This window comes from Peromyscus eremicus, chromosome X (assembly GCF_949786415.1).
Source record: "Peromyscus eremicus chromosome X, PerEre_H2_v1, whole genome shotgun sequence".
In the NCBI taxonomy this organism is placed as follows: Eukaryota; Metazoa; Chordata; class Mammalia; order Rodentia; family Cricetidae; genus Peromyscus; species Peromyscus eremicus.
In genome coordinates this window covers 98,939,320-98,952,207 of record NC_081439.1, presented here as the reverse complement: position 1 = coordinate 98,952,207, position 12,888 = coordinate 98,939,320, and the positions used below count along the sequence as shown (strand labels likewise).

Sequence of the window (12,888 nt, the reverse complement as noted above, 5' to 3'; positions counted from 1 at the left end):
TTTAAAAATGCAAATTTATATTTAAATCTACCATAATCTCAAGAGAAATACATTGGAAAATATAAATCAATCCATAGTTAAAATACTTATGTGGACACCCCATTCTAAATCAAGCCCCCTTGGGGAGGGGGAGAGGGAAGGGGTGGGAGGACTATGGATGCAATTGGGAAGAAGTCCCAACAGCATTCATCCAGTAGCAATTGGGTGAGAAAACCCAAGGCCCCAAGACAATTCTGAGAAACCCCTTTGCAATCATCTTTGTATATCAAACTACCTTGATAATTTGGCTGTTAGGTTTGTTGGCACTGGCCACCCTCACCTTTTGATCTTCGATGTATTCAATATCAGCTGTGTTGTAGCCATCCCGCTGGCCCTGATGGAGCACCTTGAAGCGCCTCTTGCCTATGCTGTCAACCACCGATCGGCCATCAGCAAAGAACTGGACATTTCTGATCTCTAAGATGCAGCCATATTCTGCAAACCTGTATGTTGAGAATCAATTCAAAAGAGTAGATTGGTGATGAGTTCTATTGTTCATGGCCTAGACCCCAGCCATTCCTAACACCTTGTGCTGTTTGCTAGAGGACTTCTGTGCCCTGATCTACAACTGCAGCTATACAACAGGCAACATCTATGGAAAAAAAAAAAAGAGATCTGAACATAATGGTACACCTGCTACCATTTGTTGAGCACATATTATGTGCAGTGCTATAGTTTAAATGTTTGTCCCTCTCAAAGCTTGTGTTGAAATTTATTGTCATTTTAACACTGTTAGGAGGCAGGACCTTTAAGAAGTGATCAGGCCATGAAGGCTCTGCTCACATGAGTGGATTGATTACTGCCAGAGTGTGTTCATTATTAAGAGGAAGGTGGGACTTCCCTTCTCTCACTTTCTTTTTGTCTTTCTACCATGTTATAACACAATGAACATGATAGCATACAATGATAGTCCTAGCTATAAAGGAGGCTGTTAACAGGTGAATCACAAATTTGAGGCTTGCTTGGGTAACTTAGTCCCACCTGGTCTCAAAATAAAACAAAACAGGCTTACTATATAGTTCAATGGTAGAATACCTTCTGTGGTAGTTTGAATGTAATTGGCCCCTATAAGCTCATAGGGAGTGGTACTATTGGGAATTGTGTCTTTGCTGGAGTAGGTATGGCCCTTTTAGAGGAAGTGTGTCACTGTGGAGGTGGCCTTTGAGGTCTCATATATGCTCAAGCCACACCCAGTATCTCAGTCCACTTCCTGTTGCCTTCTGATCAAAATGTCTGCCTGCATGCTGCCATGTCCTGCCATGACCAAATGAACTAAACCCCTGAAACTGTAAGTGAGTGACTCCAATTAAATGTTTTCCTTTATAAATGTTGCCTTGGTCATAGTGTCTCTTAACAGCAATAGAAACCCCAACTAAGACATCTGCCTAGCATGTACAGGCTCTGGATTCAGAAAAAAAAAAAAACAAAAAATGACTATTATGGCACATTGGCTGTAGACTTCACAGTAGGCATAAATTTCTATTGCCTGTGGTAGTTCACACTGTAATTCTAATACTGGGGAGGTTGAAGCAGGATTGCCATGAGTTTGAGGTCAGTCTGGGCTATACAGTGAGTTCCAGATCAACTTAGGCTACAGTATGAAACCCTGTCTCAAATACAAATCTATTGCTTATAAATTACTTACTATACAGCATTATGTTACAGTATCCCAAATGGATGCATTTAGACAGGAACTGTGTTTAGTGCTTGGAGTGCACCAATAACTCGTAAGTTCTCCCAATAAGGAAGACCAGTTAGGTAGGCATACCATCATGCCCACTTAACAGACAAAGAAATTGGGGACAAAAAGGCTATATGATTTTCCCAACATCAAAGGTGCTCCAAGGTCAGCACTCAAATATAAAAGTGGGTAGTTTAGCTCTAGGGCTAACACTCTTAACAAAACAATTTTCTTTATTTGTTTCTGGCTTTTGTTTTTGAGACAGGCTCTCACGTTTTTCAGGCTGTCCTTGGACTTCATATGTAGTCAAGGATGACCTTACACTTTGTATTCTCTGGCCTTCAACTCTCCACTTTTGGGATTGTAGGTGTGCAACACCACTCCAGGTTTATATAGTGCTGAGGATCGATTCTAAGGCTTTGTGACTGGGAGGCAGGCTGAGCTGCAACCCTAGCCCACAAGACAAGTTTTATAATGTATGGCACCTGCTTAATGAAATATTACTTCTAGGGTTATTTTAAATAGGGAGCCTTTCCCGCTGTAAAACAGGCCCCAGAGGGACTGTGATCTTCACAGATGTTTTGGTGTTCTGAGCTGGCTAACCTCATGAACTTGGTTGACCCCACCTCTAGAAACCCTCCAAAGTAAAACAGAAATCCCTCTCTGCCTAACTTCCCTGTTCCCTACGTCTCCTCACTTACCCTTTGACAGGATCTCCAAGGCACATGCCAAACTGTTTCGTGCCTGTCTCAATACATCTCCGAATCATCAGGCGGTAACAAGGCTCAAAGATGTGCAGGGGACAAGGAACAGTCGGATAGGCCATGGTACACACGAAAATAGGCACGTTCTTATTTAAGCTGTCGGGAAGAGAATACGAGATGGATCTCAAACCAACAGGGTAGAGCACAGATCGGTTGGTCAAATGTCACAATATGATTCCCTTGGAGTAAGACAAGGAGTCATCAAAGTTTAATGGATGATAGAAAAACACTGAGGTGCACTTGATGCTGTAGGCCAAGTTCCATGATCCAATGTGGAGACTAGCCAAGTCTGAAAGCCTAAACTGGCATTGCACACATTCTAAGTTTATTGATTAGATCTCTATTACCATAAACAGTGGGTGACAGCTATGCTGCTCCTTCCTTTCTTCCCTCCGTCCCTCCCTTTCTTCCTCCCTTTCTCTGCCCAAATGGACCAGTTCAGGCACTTTTCTTGAGGCATGAAGAGTGGCACTGGTGGTATAAATGCACCCAGCTTTCCAGAGGGGCAGTAAAAACCTGCCTGCAAAGTCCTTACATGCATTTCAAATTTGCCATGCCTCTCAGAGACTACTCAGAGCAGACCCAGCTAGGAGGAGCAGTCAGCAAGAGGTCAACAAGACAAATGTGTTCCAGTGATGTTCAAATGCTTATGGACATGAGAATAATGGGGGACTCTCAAATCTAGAGACTCAGACAGTACACCTTCAGAGATACCGATGCACTCACTCTGGAATTGCAATGCAGGAATCTGCTTTTCAATGAATACCCTTGAAAACTCAGGGACATGACCCTACGGGAAACCCCCAACTGGGCCAACTCGTCATAGATCTGGGTCCTCTGAATCATCTAGTAAAGCCAGTGTAGGGACAAAGCACCTAAATGGGCCAAGAAATGTAGGACCATCTGTCTAAATCTTAAAAGGGGTTAGTCCTGAGATGCCTTTAAACAGAAAGCTCCTCAGTATGTACTATTGATTAGTACAATCTTAAGTGAGAAAGGGACTCAGAGAGGTGCAGCCATTCTCAACCTGTGGGTCATGACCCCTTTGGGGGCCAAACAACCCTTTCACAAGGGTTGCATATCAGATATCCTGCATATCAGATATTTACATTATGATTCATAACAGTAGCAAAATTATAGTTATGAAGTAGCAATGAAAATAATTTATGGTTGGAGGTCACCATGACAATAGGAGCTGTATCAAAGGGTCGCAGCATTAGGAAAGCTGAGGACCACTGGGTTAAAGACTAAGTGAAGAATCAGGAAAAAGATAAAACTGTACAGAGTAATTTCAAAGTAAAAGTCAATGAGAAACAAAGAATTCTAGTCTCTGAGAAAAACATGCCAAGTGAAGGCACATCCAAACCAACGGATGCGCAGTTCAGAAATGGTCTCTCCCCAGAGGGCATATAAACAGAAGCGATTTTCCCCTCAGGAAGCCTTCAGAATGCCGTGAGAACTCTTTGGGAGGGCAGGGAGGAGGGTAGTAGTCAGAGGTACAGGACTTCATTATTATTTCCTGCTTTTTCTGCTAAGTGCAGAACAGTCAGAGCCCTTGAAGATCCAATTATGTCTCCATCCTGCCCCTTCACCTCTCACACCGTGTGTGGCAGAGGAAATACACAGAGTATCGACACCATGGCCATTCATTAATTGCTTGCTGTGCACCAACTCATTGGGGTCTTCAGAACAAGTCCATATGTAAGAGCTATCATCTTCAAGTCACTGGCAAGGAAACCGACCCCCAGAAAGGTGAAATGGCATGCCCATGATCATGAAACATACTCAGTGATAGAACTGGGTGTTAACCCCAGGTATGGCTCACACCACTGTTTAAGCCACTAAAAGGCATCTTCCAGTTGTCTCATGAGGTCTCCTAATTGAGCTAATCCTTAATCCACTCCTTCCCATAACATGCACTAACTAGTGCTGAGATGCATCAGGTGGCTGTGTGGTTTGGCTGATGCACTTCTTCAGAGACCTGCTGGTAAATGTTTAACAACTGCTTCTGAGAGGGATGGGAGGGGCAATTTGTAGCTTTGTTGACTTCCATGATGTAAATAACCTCACCATGGCCATTTCAAACTAGGAACATGATATCATTGAACAAGGAGCTGGTAAGAAGTGTGTCAGTTTCCGTGATCTGAAGTGCATGAAATGGAAAATAGAAACATGCATGTACGTACTTAGAGAGTTCTTCCATTTCCTCTTCGTAAAGCCTCCTTCGTTCCTTGAGTTCTTCTGGCAGGAATTTAGCTATTAGTTCTTCCATTATTACATTTTTGCTATACTTTCTTGATGGCAAGCACTAGAAAAGGAACACGGTAATGGAATATTGTACAGTCCACAGAAAAACACAGAGAATTGTATAGCCCAGAGTCTGATGTAGTCCAGATATTAGTGAAATTACTCTTGTGTTGTAATTTGGACCCATAATTTGGAAGCTAATACAGCCACAATATATGTATCTTTTGGATGTTAGAGTTTTGATTTTCTTTAAAAAACATGCAATTGAACATTTATAATTAAAAATATTTTAACAAAGAAACATTGCATTAAACTTTTGAAAATCTCGAAGTCAACCTAAAGCTTTAGATTTGAGATGTTCATGACTGAATTAAAGAGGGGTGAATCATACTTCCTTTGCAGTTTATTGCTGTGCTTACAAGCCCTATCTGGGAAGTGCTGAAAGATTCTGGTCAAAGGATTCAGAGAACCAAAAGGCTATGTTCACGTATCCTGCCCTGCCCTGCCCTGCCCTGCCTCCACTCCAATCGAATGTCTGGCTCCTAGATATTGCCAAGTCTCTATGTCTTAACTTCAGTTAAAATAAAAACCACACATACACTAACAGCCAAATACAGGTGACTGTCTACTTGCCAGTTTATGACACCATCTAGGTATCACTGAAATTCAGAATCAGACTTAGGTTAAAATGTCACTAGTTTGTCCTTCTCAAACATCCCTACCATATGTATATGTAGAGATCTACAAGTAGTGTGTATTTAATAATATGGACCAAACAATGAATGTTAAAATATATGCTCATGAAGCAATGGAACCTAGAGGAGAATTTATTACCTCCACTTTCCTAAAGCAATATAATATACTTGTAACTGCATTCTAAATACTTATCCTTATACTCACAGATAAGTGTAGCTCTCAGCCCTCACCAAAGAAGCTTCTCTTTGCAGCAGAGACCACTACATAAAGCTACAACTGGTCAAAACGTACATTAACAATCCGCTGTGGGGTGCTCATCCCCAGTTGATACAACTACAACACAACCCCTGCATGTAACACTCGGGACATCACAGAAGAGAGGGCAGGTAGATTGTAAGAGCCAGAGGACCAGGATGTGTGCTTCCTTCTCTATGTGATAGAAAACTTGTACCCATGAAATCTGAACAACACAGTTCTTTAAACAAGACCTGAACAAAGAACACCTGAAAACTTGTCAGTGTGGAAGGAGGAAATCCCAAGAAGCCCTGCTCCTAGATGAACAGCTGCTGGGAGAGGAAGAATCAATCTTCCCCAGGGAGAAGCTCCCTAATTGGTTATCCAGTATCAGTGGCCAGCCCTAAGAGCATATGCATATGAGCAACACTAAACGGACTTGAGAAGTTGTATTCATATATTTATATGCACGCATATATGAAACAATAGAGAATAGGAGATCACAAAATTGAGAAGGAGTGGGGAAAACACAGGCAGGGTTGGGTGGAAAGTGAGAGGGAAAAGGCAAGTAAATACAGCACGCATATGAAATTCTCAAATAATAATAAATACAAAATAAATAGCTACAGAGAATTGATTGCTGTGGGACTCAGCAGAGGGAGCTCCTGAGTATCAAACTGCAGGCTTCAGACAATTTTGTTTCTTCCCCAGGAGTCTCTATTCTGCCACGAACATGATTGGAATATGTATCACTTTGTTAAATGGTAGAAGTATGACCTTGTATGAATACAGAGATAGATGAGAATATCTTCTAGCCTCTGAGCCTGAGATCCCACAGCTTCTGCCTACTGGATGCCTTATCAGCTACTGCCATTGCCTGGCAACAGGAAAAAAAACCATGATGTCCAGTGAAGGGCTTTAGGGGAAAGCAGTGACTCAAGAGAGAGCCAGTCTAAGTGGCAAAGTGATCCCTCTGCTGATGCTAAAACAAAACTCCAAAAAGCAAACACCCTAAAATGGTAACAGTGCTTTTCTCTAGAGGCTGAGCACATGGTAGACTTTCTTCCTTCTGTTGGTGTGAACTCTGTAGTGTTAACACAGCATGGATGTCTTATTTAAATAGAAGGACCATGGAAATCTTATCAACAATCAGGTTGCAAATCCCACCTCTTTATCTAAGGGAAGCCATTACTTCAACACTTTCCCATTCTCATACTCAAGGCTACTCTGGATGATGGGTTCACTCTAGCTCCTTACTGTTGAAGTCAGAGTTAAGGGAAGCTCAACATACACTTCTCTGGACCTACAGGAACATATAAATAGTCCCTTTTATTCCTGAGAGACAAGATCTTACTCTGTCTCAGGTAGACATTGAACTCACAATGCTCCTGTCTCAGTTTCCCAAATCCTGGAACTACCAGCATGCATTACCATTCTCTAGAGATAACCCAGCACCTGCAACCTTTCTTCAAGGATGATAAGGGGGAAGCAATATTAATATTGTTTGTAAGCTGAGATCCCCAAGTATCCGAAGGAAGGAAAGCAAGACATATTCCTTTATTTTGCCACAGGAAAGCCCATAAGGCCCACTTGAAGATGTAAGCTTATGTAGTTAATTTTAAAGAATCTGAAGTCTTCAGAGCTTTACAAGCAGCCAAGTATCGGCTAATAAGAACAGTGGCTCCTGAGGAGTTGTAGAAAGACCACATTGACAGTCTGAGAGGGCTCTTTGGTGGGGTGGTGGCTGGAGCCTTAAGCAGCTGACCTTTTTAACCACAAATAAACATCATTGTATGCAGAAATCAGAGCTATCTAGTTCAAGGATAGTGGAAACAAAATTCACTCAAGATAATTGTTTATGAGGTACCACAGTGGGACCAGAACCAAGATTTGTGTTCATTATCTATTTCGTGGTTTTGCTTCTAACGTAAATGAACTTCATTACTGACAGTTATTGAAAAGCTATGTGTTGCCTCATTTTCCTGAAGGACTTTGTGGAGAGAGAAAGGATGTCTAGGAGACAGCAGAAACAAACAGATGCGGGTGGGGGGGGATTTTGGTCAAGCACAGCACAGTGGTTTAGGATCCAGTTGGGTACTGAGTTAGTACAAAATAAGTTCATGCAACCAAGGAAGAAAGAGAGGTTTACCTGGAAAAGAACGTCTTTGCACAGTGGACACTTTGCATTATGATCTAGGCATCTCTCAAGACATTTCAAGCAAAAGGTGTGCCCACAAGGTGTTGTGACTGGCTCATAGAATAATCTGAAATTTAGGAAATGAAATAGGAGACAACTGTAAAAAGATTTTAAAAAAGATAGGGGAATTCATGGTTAAGGTTTCACAGAACTGTTCGTCAAAACCTGTGGGAGGGGTACTCTTTTTCTGTTTCATCACTGGTACTGTTACACCTAAGGAAAGCATTTTCTTTTTTATTTCTGAACTATATATAGAAAGATGCATAGGTTCATATTTAGGGCATAACTAAATCATTTTGTAACATTGGTTCTAGCCTTTTCCTGTTTGGTCCAAGAAAAATTCAGATTAGTGCTCCGAGTGTCAGAATAGATTCCATTATTAAAAAGTATTTAGCCAACCTGTTTACCTGAGTATATTGTAAGCACACAGATACACACAGAGAGATACACACATGCAGATACATACATAGACCCTGTTCATCACATTACTACAGGGAAAAACTCAATTTGTTTGCTAACCTTTAATCTTTTCTTCACTTAGGTAATGTTTGGTGCCTGAAGGCTCTTACAACTGTAACAAACATGTGCCTGTCTTTTGTGTGGATAGACAATTCTCCTAGCAGTAGTAAGTAATATTGTTACTGCACTTACTCCTATTAACATATACATATAATATGTCCATATATCTATCTACATTCTCACGTATAGAAATATGTTCACATGTATCATATTTCCAATAGATCTTATTTTAATTGCTTTCAGAAGGAAGGATGTTTTCAAATCAATCTGGGGACCCTTAATACAAAGTGTTCTGCACATTCAGAGATGCATAGATTTACTTTGTGTAAAGAGAGATTCACCTGAAGCAAGACCAGGAGTTAGGGTCAGCTGGTGATGACTATTAAGAAGTGTGGTTCACATTTAACAAGATGATGAGCACAGAAAGAAGGGAGACAAATCTGGATCAACTTCTTTTGACTTCCCAAGAGTGTTCAATTTAGAGCAAGAGGTTGTCAGCCTCATATTATATGGTATCACGCATACTTAATTAGAGGCCAATAGAAGAAGAGGTCAATGATTTGAGAAGGAGGAGGAGGAGACACAGGAGGAGTTGGAGGGGGGAAAGGGAGAGGTGAAAATGATGTAAATACAATACTCGGATATGACATTCTCAAAAAAATCAATTAAAAAAAGAACTATAAACATTTGGTGAGTCTCAATACATCTCAATGAGTTACTTTATTGGTTGATTTGTTTGAGAGAAAACTTGGCAAGTTGCTTTCTAAATGCAATAAGGAAATGCAAAGGGCTGAGAGCCAAGACACATCTGAAGAACAAGGATGTGGGAGGACTTGCTCCACCAAGCATCAGAACTTATCATAAAGCCATGGTGATTAAAACAGTGTGTACTAGCACAAGGACAAATAGATTCATGGAACAGAACAGAGAGACTGGTGTTCTCTCACAGCAATATAAACGTAACCAACATGCACAGGTAAGAAAAAAGCTTGTATCTAAATACACCTACAGCTTGTAAGAAAAACACACCGAAAGCAGTAGGAAAAGAAGCAATCTAGTAGAAAAATGGGCAAACAGTGGCATGTGCAAAAACAGTGACCATTCATGATATTTCCTAACTAGAGCCAACCCAAGCATCCATCTAGAATAGAATAAAGAGACTGTGGCACACTCACACAATGAGATGCTATGTGCTAATGAAAACGAGCAAACTTCACTTACATGTTGATACTGAGTTCAAAAGAAGCAACCAGGTTGATGAAATACGTTAAAATTCAAAGTTTTAAGATTTAGGCCAAACTAGACGATACCATTTACAGCTGCACGTATATGGTAAAATTATAAGGAGAAACAGAATAGAACTCAGGATAGTAGCTTGGGGGTTGGGTTGGTTACGTTTATATTGCTGTGAGAGAACACCATGACCAAGGCAACCTTTAGAGAAGACAGTTTACACGAGGCTCATGGTTCCGGAGGTTAGGGTCCTGCAAGGACAGCACGTGACAGACAAAGTGGCTGGAGCTGGAAGCTGAGAGCTCACCCCTCAAACCTCAAGCAGGCAACAGAAAGAGTAATCTGGGGATGGCAGAGGGTTTGGAAAGCTCAAAGCCTGCCCCCAGGGACACACCTGATCCAGCAAGTCCACACCTCTTAAGACTCTCCAAACAGTGCCACCAACTGTAGACCATTCAAACGCATGAGGCTACGGGGATCATCTCATTCAAACCACACAGGAGTTGTGGTTAAGTATGGTCCTGATTGAGAAAAGGCATATGGACCATTTCTGGGATCTTGCTGATGTCTTAATTATTAAACCAAGGGGTTACATGAGTCTTTAAAATGTTTTCTTTAGAACATATATGTTTTACAATACAAGATGGGTTTCTGAAGTATGATTTCAGGGCGGGTTCAGGAACTGCTGCTGAGGTGAATTCTGTGCATCTGACTGTTTTGTGGTGTGTGTGTGTGTGTGTGTGTGTGTGTGTGTGTGTGTGTGTGTGTAAATAAAACCTAAGGCCTTATACATGCGAGGAAATTGTTCTATCACTGAATCACATTTCCAAATCTTTGTTTGGGTTTTTTGTTTGTTTGTTTGTTTGTTTGCATTTTTTAAATTTTTTGAGACAGGATTTTTCTATGTAGCCCTGGCTGTCCTGGAACTCACTTTGTAGACCAGGCTGGCCTCGAACTCACAGAGATCCACCTGCCTCTGCCTCCTGAGTGCTGGAATTAAAGGTATACACTACTACTACTCATTCTTTGTTTATTGTTTGTTTTTAAGATAAGGCCTTGTTATATAGCCCTAGTTCACCTTAGACCCCTGACAATCCTCTTGCCTCAGTTTCTCAAGTGCTGCCTTAGACCCCTGACAATCCTCTTGCCTCAGTTTCTCAAGTGCTGGGATTAGAATTATGTGTTCCCTCCCCTAGATTCCTTGGTGTTTTTCAGGGGTAGGCTCTTACTCTGTAGCTCAGGCTGGCCTGTAACTCCTAATTTACCTGCATCAAACTTCTGACTATTGGTATTACAGGCACATACCACCATACTCAGCATATGTGAATACTTTTATATATCATTTGATTATACATATGAAGATGACTGATGAATCCTATCTACTACTAATATGCAAAACTATTTTTCCTGAGAACTTGATGATTGAGACTACTGCCCTTTTAAGAATATAAATATATTTTTCTTGCTATATTTCTGGCTGTGTGCAACACTCTTTTTCCATTAAAATTAACTACATATTAATAAGTGGTAATTATGATTAACTCTATTTTACTACTAAGGAAATGAAAACTCAAACAGACGGGATAACATGCCGAAGATTATACAGCTAGCTGGTAGACAGAAAGCTTGGAATGTATAATCAAATTTGACTCCACAACTAATCTTCCTCCTTCAGTCTACAAGACAGCCAGGACTACATGCATCAATATATTAAATACATCCCAGTCAGTCAGCCAGCCGGCCGGCGATCCATCTGCATACATACACACTTCCACAAGCACTTTTCTCCTTCCCTTTCGGTCACTCTCTCTCCTTCCTCTGCTCTCTAGAAAGAGACACAAAGATTCTTACCTAAGAAGACAGAAGAAGTATATATGAGGATGTCTGTCCTTTTTCCATTTAACAGAAGGATTTTGAAAGCACTTCAGGGAGACAGTTTTAAATCAGAGCAGGGCCAGCTTGTCTCACAAGAAAGCATTTCACATTATCGGAGTGATGGGGTAAACAATAGTAAGAAAAAAATGCCTCCCGTTAGATGTCCGTGCAGATAAAATGTCTGACTTATCTGGAAAGAGCTATCTTTTGCCACCAGTGACAGCCTTGCACTGTGTTCTTTTGCTATCAGATTACAGCAAAGAAAGAAAAAGAAGGGGGAGGGAGAGAGAGAAAGAAAGAAAAGTAAACTACCTTAATACTCAGTGACTTAGGGAGCTATAACTAGATTATATATAAAGCTATCCTTCTGCTTATCACCAGTGCCACTGGGTCACCAGAGAACTAGTCAGATAGCAATTATTCTCACTTCACATTTCAAAATATAGTATTATCCCAAAGGTATCGCTTTACAGCAGCCCAGAGATGAGCCCCAATGGCTAGGGTGATATGTGCCAGGTAAACCTCAAGGAGAATTTCATGCCTCTCATGATTGCAGGGCAGGGTACTGAGGTGTTGGGGCTAGGGGGAGACTTCCCTTAATGGAGTTCTTCCAGTTCAGCAATGGAGACTTGGAGATTGATAAAGATTTCATTTATGTACTCTCTAATTACTCTTTCATAAAAAAAAAAAAATAGGGCCTCATGTAGCCCAGGATGGCCTTGAACTCACTGGGTAGCCAAAAATGACTTTGAACTCTTCACCTTCCTACATCTAGGTCCCAAGTGCTAGGATTACAGTGTACCATCACACCTGGCTTCCATTCACACTTTCTGCCCTTTCCCTGTGAAACTTAAAGCCCGATCAATTTTCTCTCTCAAATCAAAATGTATGAATTTATGGTTTGTCTAACTTTTCTCTGCCAGGGCAATACCACAGGCTTAGAATTCAGTCTAGAATCTTGTACAGGTGGTACAAATGTCCAATTCATGACCAAGCAGCTTGAACTTATCTGTGATTTTAGACCTGCAACGATTAATGCCAATTGTCAACTTGACAGGATGTAGACTCACCTAAGAGACAAATCTCCAGGACCCTTGTGAGAGATTATCTAGATTAGTCTGAGGTGGAAAGACCCATCTTAACTGTGGGCAGCGGCAGCGCCATCCCGTGGGCTAGGATCTTAGATTGACTCCAAAGGAGCCAGTGAGCCAGCACTCATCCCTGTCTGTTTCCTGTGTATTGTGAAAGCAGCAGGACTCCTGATCTTACAGCCACACTTTGCCCACCTGCTGTTAGGCCTTCCTCACCATGAGAGAATGATCCCCACTGGTGGTAAGCCAGAATAAACACTTCCTCCCTCAAACTGCTTCTGGTCAAATATTTAGTCAGAGCAACAAGAACAG

At 41.3% G+C, this 12,888-nt stretch overlaps 1 protein-coding gene across 2 annotated transcripts in view; it reads right to left on the bottom strand.

Annotated features, from left to right (window-relative positions):
* Lonrf3 (LON peptidase N-terminal domain and ring finger 3) overlaps positions 1-12,888 on the bottom strand; it is a 34,897-nt gene that overhangs the window by 4,929 nt on the left and 17,080 nt on the right. For both annotated transcript variants that reach the window (XM_059250669.1, XM_059250668.1), the window contains 4 exons: positions 7,811-7,925; positions 4,671-4,792; positions 2,422-2,580; positions 320-482 (listed from right to left, as the gene is read on the bottom strand). In XM_059250669.1, coding sequence (XP_059106652.1) covers positions 320-482; positions 2,422-2,580; positions 4,671-4,792; positions 7,811-7,925 — 559 coding nt within the window. The remainder of the gene's footprint in view (positions 1-319; positions 483-2,421; positions 2,581-4,670; positions 4,793-7,810; positions 7,926-12,888) is intronic.